The 12,456-nt window shown below is 47.4% G+C and overlaps 1 protein-coding gene across 1 annotated transcript in view; it reads left to right on the top strand.

Moving 5' to 3' along the window:
- Positions 1-355: 355 nt before the first annotated feature.
- The window catches only part of Lrig1 (leucine rich repeats and immunoglobulin like domains 1), a 103,115-nt gene continuing 91,014 nt past the window's right edge, over positions 356-12,456 (top strand). Inside the window, exon 1 of the mRNA XM_041632625.1 lies at positions 356-1,154. Within this exon, the coding sequence (XP_041488559.1) occupies positions 913-1,154 (242 nt within the window). The 5' untranslated portion in view covers positions 356-912. The remainder of the gene's footprint in view (positions 1,155-12,456) is intronic.

The following is a 12,456-nucleotide window of genomic DNA, read 5'->3' as shown; positions in this document are numbered from 1 at the left end:
ACAAACCTTGAGTCCTGATAGTTCCCCAACTTTCTTTCCTCCTCTAGGCTCAACAGACCGATCCCTAGGCCACTTCTAGATCCCGGGGCAGGGTAGCCGACGTCCTGCGGGGCTCCTTTAAGACGAGGAAGCACGCCCCTCCATTTCCCCGCCCAGTCCCCGCCCTTCACACCTTGGGTGGGAAAAGCGAGCGGAGGCGGGACGTGGGGGGGGGGAGCGAGCGCTCCTCCGGCCTCGGTAGCCCGGTGGGGCTCCCGTAGCCAATGAGCGGCGGGCGGGGCGGGGCGCCACTCTGCAGCCCGGCGTCCAACGTGGGCCGCTCTCCGCCCGCGGGCCCCAGCCGAGGGGTGTGTGCGGGCGAGCAACCGGGGCGGGGCCTGGGGCCGCGGGGCTGGACCGCGGCGCGGCTGGTCGCTGATTGTTCGCCGCGCCGAGGCACCGTGCGCTCCGGACGCTTCGGGACGGTGGGACGCGTGGTGTCCGCGGCTCGCAGCCCGGAGCCCTCCCTGAGATGCTCGCCCGCGCCACGCTCAGAGGCCGAAGCTAAGCGTCCTCCGTCCTCCGTCCTCAGCGGCGGCGACTCTCGGCGTGCGCGCCCGGGCTCGGGAGGCGACGCGTAGCGCGGCGGGAAGGACTTGCGGCGGCGGCCGAGCACTCACCGCAGGACTCCGCGGAGTTCGCCGCGCCCGGGGCTCGGCCCGGATGGGCGCGGGGGTGGCGTCCCCCGCAGGGCGCTGCGAAGCGGCCGGGGCTGAACGTGCGGGCTGAGCGCCGCGGCCGCCGAGCCGACTGGGGCCGGACGTCCATGGTCCAGTGCGGAGCCTAGCGCCGAGCGCAGCCCGCGCCCGCCCACTCGCTCGCCCGCACCTCGGCAGCGCTCGCGCCCCGGCTTCGCGGCGCGCTGCAGACAAGATGGCGCGGCCGGGTCCCGGAGTGCTCGGGGCCCCGCGCCTCGCGCCTCGCCTTCTGCTCTGGCCGCCGCCGCCGCCGCTGCTCCTGCTGCTGCTATTGCCATGGCCGGAGTCGGCAGGCGCCCAGGCCGGCTCGCGGGAGCCCTGCGCGGCCGCCTGCACTTGCGCCGGGGACTCGCTGGACTGCAGTGGGCGCGGGCTGACGACGCTGCCCCGGGACTTGCCCTCCTGGACGCGGAGCTTGTGAGTATCACCTTTGCAGCTGGCCCGGGCGCTGTCACTGGGACGGGGCTGCGGGTGTGCACAGCCTGGGAGGGTGTGGAGTGCACTCTGCGGGCTGGGAGACTTGTGGGTGGCCTGGTGGAGGTCGCGCGTGGCGGTCCGGGGGAGAGGACTGTGTCTCTGCGGTCTGAAGGTGAGCGCGTCTATCATGGGATTCTAGAGGAGAAGCGTGCCTTGCAACGCGTGTTCTTCTGCGGGTTCAGGACATGAGTGTAGGGGGGATTGAGCGTGCTTCGTGGAGTCTGGAGGCCTGCGAGTGTGGGGTGTGGAGGGGAACCACCGGTTTGTGACTTGAAGGTGAGGGAGTGTGTTGACGAGCGGGTGGTGCGTGTGTGTGGGGTGTCTGTGAGTGAAGAATGGAGGTGAGCGGATTTGTGTGCACGCGAGTGTTGGAGCCTATGTCAGGATCGGTGGGCATATGTTCCTCCTTTTCCTCTCCACCAAGCCAGATCTCTGGTGTCTGAGTTCCAGCTTGCCTCCAGTTGGTCATGAATGAAGGTGACTCTTATCTCTAATGTTCGTTCTGTTTACATTATTTATTAGTGAACGTGTGTTGCTGTCTCCTGATCACTAGAGACCATGGTGGCTTGACTTGGTATTGGCCAGGGCAGAAGGGTCCCTGCCTTGGAGAACCCAGGAGTTGAGGAGCTTTGAGAGTTCTTGGAGATCTCCGAGTGCGGCTGTTTGCCCTTTTCCGCCTGACTGGCATGTAGAGGAACTGTGTTCCAGATCCCTTCCTGTCTGTTCCCTGGGGCCCCCTTGGGCTTGATGATCCACAGCGGTGGGTCCCACCCTCGAGTTTCTCCTCCATAAATGGCACAAGTTAGTTATGGAGTAGAGCTGCTTTGGGAGAGGTTGCCAGGGGGCTGGCTGGCTCTGTCAATTGGCTTCACCGCACAGAGGGACATTTCTGGGCTGTTTGGGGTTGGGGCCTGTCAAGGGTTAGTGGGATGCTTCTTACAGGGGATTTGTCAGGAATGAAAAGACATTCGGTTTCTGTAAGCACAGTGGGATGGAATAGCTTTGTTACTCTTCTAAAAACTTAGACCTCGGTTATCAGTAATTAGCATCTCTAGAACTATTAGTACCTTCCAGAAAAGGCCTGGCTTGAGTAGTCTGCTTCTCAGTTGAATGTCTTTCCTAGGACATAGAAGAGAAGCAGCAGAACTTCAGTCATGACACCTGTTTCAAAAAGAGAAAATCGATGACACAGGATTGGCCTGCCACTACCGGGAGAAGTTAGTTCCTTTCTAACAAGAAGACCCTGTGCTTTTTTAAAACGAGGCATAGATCTTTACTTCCATCTCTGGGGCAAGCCGCTGTGTGAGCCCTGCAGCTGGCTGAGACCCATTAGCTACCATTGCTACCCTTAGGCTTTTTCTCCAGGATCTGCTTCCTCTCCCGAGTTCACCAGTGAAAATGCGTGGTCTTAGAATGGGTTTGAGCACAGTGGCTCTGTGGTTAGTTACTGGGAGATGAGCACACTGTTGCTCTTCGCTAGGATTTTATTTATTAATAGTTGAGGCAGTCTGGGGACATGGTTTTTATTTGTATACTAAGGTAGTTTTTTTTTTTAAATTAAATATTAGAACCATGTGGGTAGAATCAGGATAATTTCTTAAGTGCTCACCTGTTGGGAGAGAGAACTGCAAAGCCATGTGTTGGTGTCCTTGTGAGGAAGTAGGGCTCTCGGTTTCCAAGCCCTGCTTCCTGGAGAGGACAGAGTGTTCTTATTTGCACTTTCCTAGGTCACAGGACCCACCTCGCCTTGCCCTGTTTCGGAGCAGAACTTAGTCATTTTTAGACTTTTGGTTGCCCGCAGTGACAATTCACACAGCATAAATACCTTTAAAGTTGCATTCTCTTTTACTCACAGAATGTAATGATCAATAAATACCAGACTAGGTATTTTGAGCCTCAAGAGATTTGCCTCTGCCGAGGATGGCTTTAACGGATTAGATTTAGGATTCAAGCCGTGCGGTTTCTTGGTTAGCATGTGGTAAATACAACACGCTCGCACGGGTGCCTCCCCCGTGCACACATGCACAGACACACACACAGACACACACACACAGACACACACACAGACACACACACAGACACACACACAAGGGTGTCCTTTGAAAAATACTTAGGAATTTTTTTTTATTTCTGCTCAAAATGAAATCAAGTATGAATTGTTTTCTAACCTTCAGATTTCTCAAAATATTCCCCCATCCCCCAATATTGAGGATTGAACCTAAGGTCTGGAGTGTGCTAGGCAAGCTTGCTACCTCCACCCTGTATCTCTGATACCAACACTTTGATTTCAAATCATTGCTTTCCATCTGGGATTTCCATAAAGATGTTCATACTCTGGGCTCTGATGTGGCAAGACACACGTAGAGAAAGTCACCATATATAATATAGTATCTTGTATTTTCATGAATTTATACCTTCTGAGGCCACTGTGTCTTTGAGCTAGTTTATAAGCCTATGAAGTAAGTAACTGCAGCCTGCTCAAACAGTTTCAGGCTGTGGGTTTGAGATATCTAGGGACCTATGGCTTTACGGGACTCCTTCTGCTTTTGTAAACAGTGCATCTACTTTTGGAGTTGCTCTTAGGCCAAGCGTAGAGAAACTAGAACTTTTTAATAATAAATAGAATTCAGATTGGTGTTTCTGGGGGGAAGTAGAGTCCTCTCCAGGGCTGAGGAAAACTGAGCGTGGTGAGCATAACAGGCCTATCTCATTGCATAGGTGAGGTTGGCATGCTCCAATTAGGACATTCAGAAATAGCACCGAATCCTGCCAAGACTTACTCCAGCTCCCAGAACCGTAGAAGAGGCTGACTTCTTAGAACTTACGTGTTTGCTTTCCTTGAAACTATTTTTGAGAGCATGATTTCAGAAGCTGTTTGAGGTATTAAAGAGGATTTACTTTAGACTCTTTCTTACCTGTCTAGATTTGAGCTGAGAGTTTAGTTACAAAATGCTGTTTGACATTCTGATGGTAACTGATGGCCTGTTGGAGTGGGAGGAAGGAGGCTGAGCCTTGGATTCTTGTTCTGTGGAGGGAAGTTAGCAGGGATTCAAAAGCAAGGACATTTAGGAAAGGACACCAAATGTGGTCATCTTGAGTGCCAGTAGTAAGAGTTTATTGATTTGTTTCTCTCATATAATGACTTTGCAGAACTGAATTGGGTGGCTCAAATCTAGCTTTGCTGGTGTGAGCATGTAAATGGCCTGTGCTGTCACTGTACAGTTGGGAAGCGAGGAGAATCTCTGTCTTTCAGATTCCACAGCTGTGCTCCAAGGACCAGGCATGCAAGGTGTTGTGAATTAAAGTGCTGGAAATTACTTTTCATCTTATTTATGCAAATTAGAATGACCAAATTCTTTTAGAATCCAAACTGGGGTGTATGTATGTAGATGTGTATGTTTGAATGGAGTGCCTAGCTGGCTCATATTCCTTCTTACTGTGTTTGTGTATGTATGTATGTAAGTATATATGTCCCCTATCCCTTTAAGAACTCAGCAAATCTTGAACTTGTTTTGATTTGGGGTTGGAGGCTGTTTGGAATAGAGGTAGATTTATTTCTTTTTGTGGTGCTAGGGATCCGAACTCACTGCCTAGGGCATGCTACACAACAGCGCTTTCCACTGAGGTGCTCTGTCACCCAGCCCTATACAGATCTTGAGGGTACTTGCTCTTTTCAACGTCTACTCTCCTGTGAGCTCACGGGGATAAAGATCTGTAAGGATGGGATCTGTAAGGAAGGCTTTGCCTACTGTAAGCCAGGCTTCTGTCAACTGAGCCACATCCTCACTGCATTGTCCCCCTTCGGGCCACTATTTTAAGGGGCAGTGTGCTAGTCTCTTTCTATAATTACGTATGGTCACTAGTATTCACAAACTTGGGACTTCTGAGTGTGTTATAGGCAGTAACTCTTGGCAGCATCTTGAGAAGGCTTGGGGACAGTGCAGTGTGCTGCGATAGAAGCTTCTTTCTGTCAGATGTCCGGTATTCCTGCTCTCCAGCCTCCTCCCTCTTTGGTTAATTGCGTTGCCTGGGTTCCCTGGACTATTTCCCTGACCAGTTGGGTCGCCCTCTGGCTGACCTTTTCCTCTGTCAGGCTGCAATCTCCCTCCCAGAGGGTCTCTTCCCTTCTCTGCAGTGTCTGTGTGGTGCAAAGCCTTCTCAACATTCTTTCAGGGTGGACAGAAATGTCCCAGAGCCTGCTAGGGGCTAGTGTGACTTAGCACACCTGGCCCTAAAATATGCATCCACTATTGCCTGGGAGAAAGGACTGTGGGATAGGAAAGCCAGATGGTGGCTGTTCAAAGTAGCCTGTGGCTGCTTGAAAAGGTGAGAGGGAAATCTAGAAGAAGGCTCACTGACTTGAAAGATGCTGTAAGCTGTAGGAAAGGTGGTGGTGGTTGACCTTACCGCTGTTGTCGTCATCCTCCTCCTCCCTCATTTGTCTGAAACGTTAAAGGGATTCTTCTTCTCTACTGCATAAGTTGCGCAAGACCAAGTTTTGTGGGTAAGCCTAACTTTCAGCTCGTTTTGAATGAGCTTGGTGGCATTCGCTTCCTGGGGACCTTCCCCTCCTCAGCAATTGCAGTTTGAAACCCCGGGGGTCTTTTAGAAGCAGGATTTTGGGCTGTGTTAATATTGTTGTTCACAGTGAATGCACTTTCAAAGGCTGAATGCTTTGTCTTGAGACAGGAGGGAGAAGGGGGTGTAGGGAAATATCCCAGGCAGAGGAAGGAAACTAGGAAAAATTCTCAAGTGGTGTCTGGTCTGTGGGAGGTTTAGGGGCTCTTAGTAATATGCGTTTACAATTTAGGCATGGTATTGAGCCAGTGGGGTCTTTTAGGGATGAACCTCATCACTTCTTTCTCTGTGCTAGTAACTGACTGTTATCTCCTGTTGTTGTTTCTAGTAAAATTGCAGATTTGGTTTTATTTCCTATGAACCTTGAAGCCCAGAGGTTGAACTTTGTATGATGGAAATTGCATTCATTTATTGATTTAGCCCAAATAGTTTTATGTAGTGACAGAGATTAGTAGTTCAGTCTGACCAATTCATTGGTCACTTACATAACTGTGCTGAACATGGTCACTGTTACTAAGCAAAGTGAATAGGTCAATAAAGAATGCAGAGCACAATGAAGATTTCGGGTTTTTCGTTCAGACTTCTGATTGTGCCCATACTTTCTTGGGTGGATATCCTTTTTCTTACCCAAAAGCTTTATACTTTAGCTTCTATGTTATCATGTTTTGTATAGTTTACTGCTTCAGTTGTGGGTTTAAAAAGACTTATTTTTATTATTTTTAGGTATGCACATGCCCGAGGGTCTGTGGGGGTGTATATACCCTTGAGTGTGAGTGCCCTTAGATGCCAGAGGTTTCGGATTCTCCTGGAGCTGGAGTTATAGGGTAATGCGAGCTGTCTGACCTGGGTGCTAGGAACTGAACGAAGGTCTTCTGACAGAAGGAAGTATACTTAAATCTCAGCTTTCTCTCTGGCCTTGATTATCTGTTTTTTGACCCAAGCATATTATGCATAGACATCTAAACAGAGTTACACAATCTGCTAATAAAAGTAGTTCTAAGTTTTCAAAAGTGGTTTCTTCCTTTCCCTGGGTCTTGCACTCTGTTTCCCTGCCTTGAGTTCTTTGCATCCTCTTGAAATGGGCATTGGATACTTGTACCCTGGTTTCTGGTAATGTGATAGGCGGGAATGATGTGGTTGGAACTTTATTTACTTTTACTCTGCTATGTATGGTGGTGCCATTCACCTTGCAGGGGTCAGGGCACCCAATACCACCCTTCACTTTGGAGTAGTAATGGAAAGATTGGAATGTTCTTTTTAGGGTCCATTTCTGGTATCAACATTCTCCAGCCCCTTGCCCCTGTTTCTGCCAAGGGGATCATAGTATCATATCTTGTCGCTGCCATGAGAAAGGTTAAACTGTGCATACATGCCATTTACCATGTGTGGTCCATCAGGTGAAGGTTGAGGTGGCAGTTCCTCAAATCTTGCATCCGTTCTCATGACCAGCCCCGCCGAGTTGCATTTCCTAGTGACAAAGGCTTTCCTGGGGGAAAGTTTACCTTTCTGATACGAAGGCATCTTTTGGTGTGAGAGTATAGCATGACTCACTCACAAGCCAGGCATCATTCTCCAGCCACAGCTTTGGTGGTGCAGTAATACTGCACCAGGTAGACTCGTGCGCTTGGGAATCTCAGATAAATGGGCAGGAAGCTGTACACAGTTGCGGTAAATTATACAATTAGCAAAAATTGTTGGGGGAGTTTAAAATCTATTCCAGTTGTATAAATACTGCCTGTTTAGCATTATTCTTTGGGGAAGGTGGATGGGAAAAAGCAGGAAAGTGAGAAGTCCTTAAACGGATCATTTTATCCTCTTGTTTCCAAGGTTTCATTGAAATTGAGCCCTACCCAAATGCAGGTAGCTCAGTAGCTTGGAAGAATGCAGGTGTGCTCTTCCAAGTGAGATTAGGTTACAGTCTTTAGGGCGCACTGATCCTTGTTGGTCCCCACCTCCTTTTGGAAAGACTTGAAGGAGAGAGGTGGGAGGGGAGATAGTTATTGGCTGAAGACAGATAACAAGTTTCATTTGTTTTGATCTGTTTAGAATGGTATGGCAACTTGAAGGGGCCACAGACAGCAAACACGGGGTCATCTAAGGAACCTGGCAAGGATGTACCTTGAAAAGCCGTTTGCTATTGCTCCTGGTGCACCTGTCAGTGAGTCTTTCCCCTTGTGAATGGCCATGATTCACAGCCTTGCCCACATGAACGGTTGCAATTGTTTGCACCCTTATTACTATTTAATCTAACCTAACCGGTAAGGCCCACTGTGCTAACAACCAATCCGTTCATCTCCGCGAGGCCGGATTCATCACTGCTGCTTCCTTGTGAACCAGGATGCTGGTTCCAATCCCCGCTCCTTGAGTTTGTTTTGGCAGAAGACAAGAAAAGGTGGTCTGTCTTTAAGTCTTGGTGATGTGTAGGCCTCCCACCATTTATGGTCAGCAGGAATTGGAAATGAATGAATGAGTACGGTTTCTTTCACAAGCAGCCCCTTCCCATTATTTTAAAAGCTGGTATAAAAACAAAGCAAACCGCCTTAAAATTTGCCTTGTGTGGCTTCTTTGTGCAGAGCGAGGAGTTGCTCCCCCTGCCTGTCCTTTGACCTTTCTACTAATGTATAATTTGTTGTTCAAACAATTCACTGTTCATTTCAGCAGAGCACACATCACACTGTTAAATTCTTTGTTCTGGGTTACCTACTTGATGATGGCTGTTAGGGACCATTAGGGCCGAGTGAACTGGGGCGTAGAGCCCTGGCAGCTCCAGGTCCTGTGGTTCCAGGGCTGTGCCTTTGAGAGCCTTTGCATCTGAAGCATTTGCACTGTGGGTTGGTTAACAAGAAGGGACAGTGAAAACTGTCAGCTGACTGGGACAAAGCCTCTTGCCAAGAGAACTTTTATTCTTCTGAGATGACTAGAAAGATTGGCCTTCAAACCAATTCTGAGTTAAGGAAATGTTTGCCACGGAGCTAGATACTTTAAAGGAACTCACTCTACTAATGTAGGGTGTTGTCCTCTTAACATTATCTTGTGAAGAGACAAGTGACCAGTTTATTAATAATGTCGGCCAGCTTTCATAATTACCAACTCATGGTCTGTCTCATAGGCTCTGTGCCTCAGTGTCCCCTCCCTTTCTACAGTATTTTAAAGAAGTAAATCCAAAGCACGCCATTTCATCTGTAAATGTGTAGGGTTTACACTGAACAGCTTTTGGGGGATGTAGCATTCACATGGCAACTATTCACTAAAAGATGACTTTGAAGAAATCTGTAAATGAACAAGTTCTGAAAAATAATGAATCAAAATTCCAAAGGGAATTTTGACAAACTATGTATTTGCAGGATGTTTACTCAGCACATGGTTCACGCACTGTGGTTTTTTAATGTTCTCAGATTACATGTTATTTGTTTTCCTACCTTTGCTTTTGTGGGGAGTGTTTAAAAGTTCTTAAGTTCGAGCTCCTTGCCAGAATGTGCAGTTCTCATTTGTTTTCTTCTTTTTCCGTAGATCCCATAATTGGGAGGTTCCTCCCAACCTATTAATTGTTGATTACAATCTATTAGTGAGCAAATATGATTACAATGGGTCATTTAAAAGTGGTATTTTAGATATTATTATTATTTAATGTAGGGATAATTAGCTATTGGTTGTAGTTAAGTCTTGAATCTGAATTGAGTTAACTCTTGTTTACTTTGCAGGGCCTGACCCTCCAGCTGTGTCTACTTGAGTCTGCTTTAAATAGAGTTAGAAGCGCCCTATAAGAAAATCCCCCAAAGCTCAGAGCCAGCTTCCTGGAACCCTCTGGGTTCCTTTTTAGCTTCACACAGATTAGAAAAATGCTTTCTCCTCATGGCTACCGAGTGGTTTGTGTTATAGAAGTCTGTGGCTCTGTTTCTCTATTGTCTCTCTGTTGGTTGGAGGAATTCCTTTCAAATAAATCGATGATTTTCATATTCCGTATGTGAAGATCTAATTTTAGGTAAATTATAGAGCGTTTAGTGGTTTAAAAACCCATCCAGCATGTCATTTTAAGTTCAAAGATCTGGTGAGCATAATTAAACTGCTGTCATATTTGATTAGAATAGCATTCACAGTGGATTCTGTGTTTATAAAAGCATACGCCGGAGAGTTGAGAGCGACTTAGAGGCAGGAGGACCCAGTGTGAGGGTCTGACTATGAGCTTGAGTTCTGCTTTGTGCGCTGGGGAGAACTCTCTTCGGTCCCCTTCCTGATGTGGTATCTTGATTCAGCCTTGTGCTCACTTACCTCCTTTCATTTTATTTTTTACTAAAATAATTTTGTGTGTGTGTGTGTGTGTGTGTGTGTGTGCTACTTCCTTTCTCCACCTGGGACAGTGTGAGTTTCTGGCACATGAGCGCCTAGTGTTTGCAAAACTCTATAAACAGCCAGAAGAGCTCGGAGCTTCCAGGAAGTGGGTTGTTGATGCAACCAAGTGATGGATGCTGAAGCCACTGCTCAAGTGGGGAGGGATTGTCCCCTCCTCTGCAGGATAGGAGAGGCGGAAACCAAGGGGAAGCAAGTGTTTTCCAGCTACCAAGGCTGCCTCACTCCCAGTTCACAGTTTCCTCAGATCCAAAGTCTGTGTCTTCTCTCCTGGTTATTTCCTTTCATGGAAGAGGCTGTGCCTTGCCCAAGAGAAAAATTAGGAATTATGATATGATTTTATTTTATTTTTGAAGTAGTTTGTTTATATATATGCGTTTGGCCTTGCCCAAGAAAAACTAGGAATTCTGATAAAATTTTTATTTTATTTTTGAAGTGGTTTATTTATGTGTATGTGTTTGTTATGTGTTCATGTGTTTTTATGGCGTGTGTGTATGTGAATGTGTGCATGTGAATGTGTGCATGTGTGTATGCGTGCCCTTGAAGTCCAGAAGAGTGAGTCAGATGTCTTGGAGCTGGTATTGCAGATGATTGTAAGCCACCCAACATGGGCACTGGAATTCAGAGTCTGGGCCTCATGACCTAGCAGAAGTGCTCTGAACCACTGAGCCATCTCACCAGTCCCTGAGAGGAGTTTTAGATTCTTTAAGTCTGTTTGGAATACTGTTTAGGAATGGTTTAATTATGTTCAGTTCTGGGCAGCCCCCCCCCCCAAGAAACTTATTTCACCTCAGTGTTAATGACTTGGAGTCTGTAGAACTTTGTTGCTTGTCCTTAAATTTTCTTGCCTTTTGTTTTGTTTGTTTGTTTGTTCTCTAGACAAGGTCTCTCCTCTGTCCCCGGCTGATCTTGAATTCACAGCAATCTCCTGCCTCAGTCTCTTGAGTGCTAGGGTCACAAGTACATGCTGCCATCAAACCTGGCTCTTTACTTGCCTAAACAAACAAACAAAAACAGCAAACAAAGAAACAAACAGTGAAGCTCTTAAAAGGTTGAAGATAGAACTTTGCAGCTTCTGAACCCGAGGGAAATAAAAGGCAAGGCTGAGTCTCCTTGGAAACACTTGGTACTTAGTACACCTTTCTGGAGGAGAGGAGCCCAGAGCTTAAAAACTTCTTAAAGGAGTTCTTGACTAAATGGGGAGAAAAGTATTGACCAAAAAGAAGGAGTGAATTTCTCTAACGCTGTGGAGAATAAGAATGGGATAGAATGGAGACTAGCTGTGGCTCAGTCTCAGAAGACCAGGCCGGGGGGGGGGGGCGGCAGGAATGGGGGGGCTATACTGACTGTGCTGTTGGTGGTGTGACCTTGGATTGGTCCCCTACTTTCCTGTCTGTACGGATGTAAGATCACATTTTCAGATTCTAGCTTAGTGGAGGCAAAGGGGGAAGGAACTTACTCCTTGGATTTGCTGGTAAGAGAATAAATGGTCCATGTATAGGATGCTTACTTGAAAGTACTTCATGGAATCTGCAGGTCCCAGAGCAGCCAGAGGAGGCAGGGAGCATCAGGGGAGAGGTTCAGTGAGGGACCCCCCAATGGGCCTTTGTTATTATCAAGGAGAAGCAAATACTGCATCTGAAAGCACAGGTGAAACTTTCCTAATCTGAAAGTCCAAAGTGCCTCAGATCTGACAGTTTCTGAGTGCTGGCGGGACAGCACAAGTGGAAAATTCCACACTGGGAACTTCATTTTTCATGTACAAAGTATTAAAATTAGTGTATAAAATTGCCTTGAGGCTATGTGTATAAGGTGTATATGAGTCATAAATGAGTTCATGTTTCGACTTGGGTACCATCCTTATATAAATAATCCAGAAATAAAAAAACAAAACAAAACTGAGATCTGGGGAACTGGCCCCATGCATTCTGGTTGAAGGATTGTTAGCTTGCCTTTCCCTCCTGGGCCAAAGAAAACTATGGAAGCTGCAAACTTAATATCTTTGACTTAGCTTTTTAGGAACATAGGTTTAGAGAAAAGGCAAGAAATTACAGAATCATTTGAGTAGGGTTTTCTTAGGGCTGCTGCTGGCCAACGGTGAGTGGTTATCAGTGAAGTTGTCCCTAAGACTGGTAGTCTTTCAGCTTCAGTAGCAACAGCTGCAGGGAAGGACACACCCACAGCTCTGTCCTTCGGTTCTGTGCAGGGGCATGGCTGATTTCTGAGTAACTTTTAGCCATTTTCCCAGGGAGCTTTTCAGTGTGCCTTTTGATGCAGAAACTCAGCGTTCTAACTTCTGTACAGCTCAGTGACTTCT

This window comes from Microtus oregoni, unplaced genomic scaffold (assembly GCF_018167655.1).
Source record: "Microtus oregoni isolate MIOR12 unplaced genomic scaffold, Mior012 000002F_ref0000024, whole genome shotgun sequence".
NCBI lineage: Eukaryota > Metazoa > Chordata > Mammalia > Rodentia > Cricetidae > Microtus > Microtus oregoni.
The sequence above is the reverse complement of the archived record's forward strand: the minus strand, read 5'-3'. Positions and strand labels throughout refer to the sequence as shown.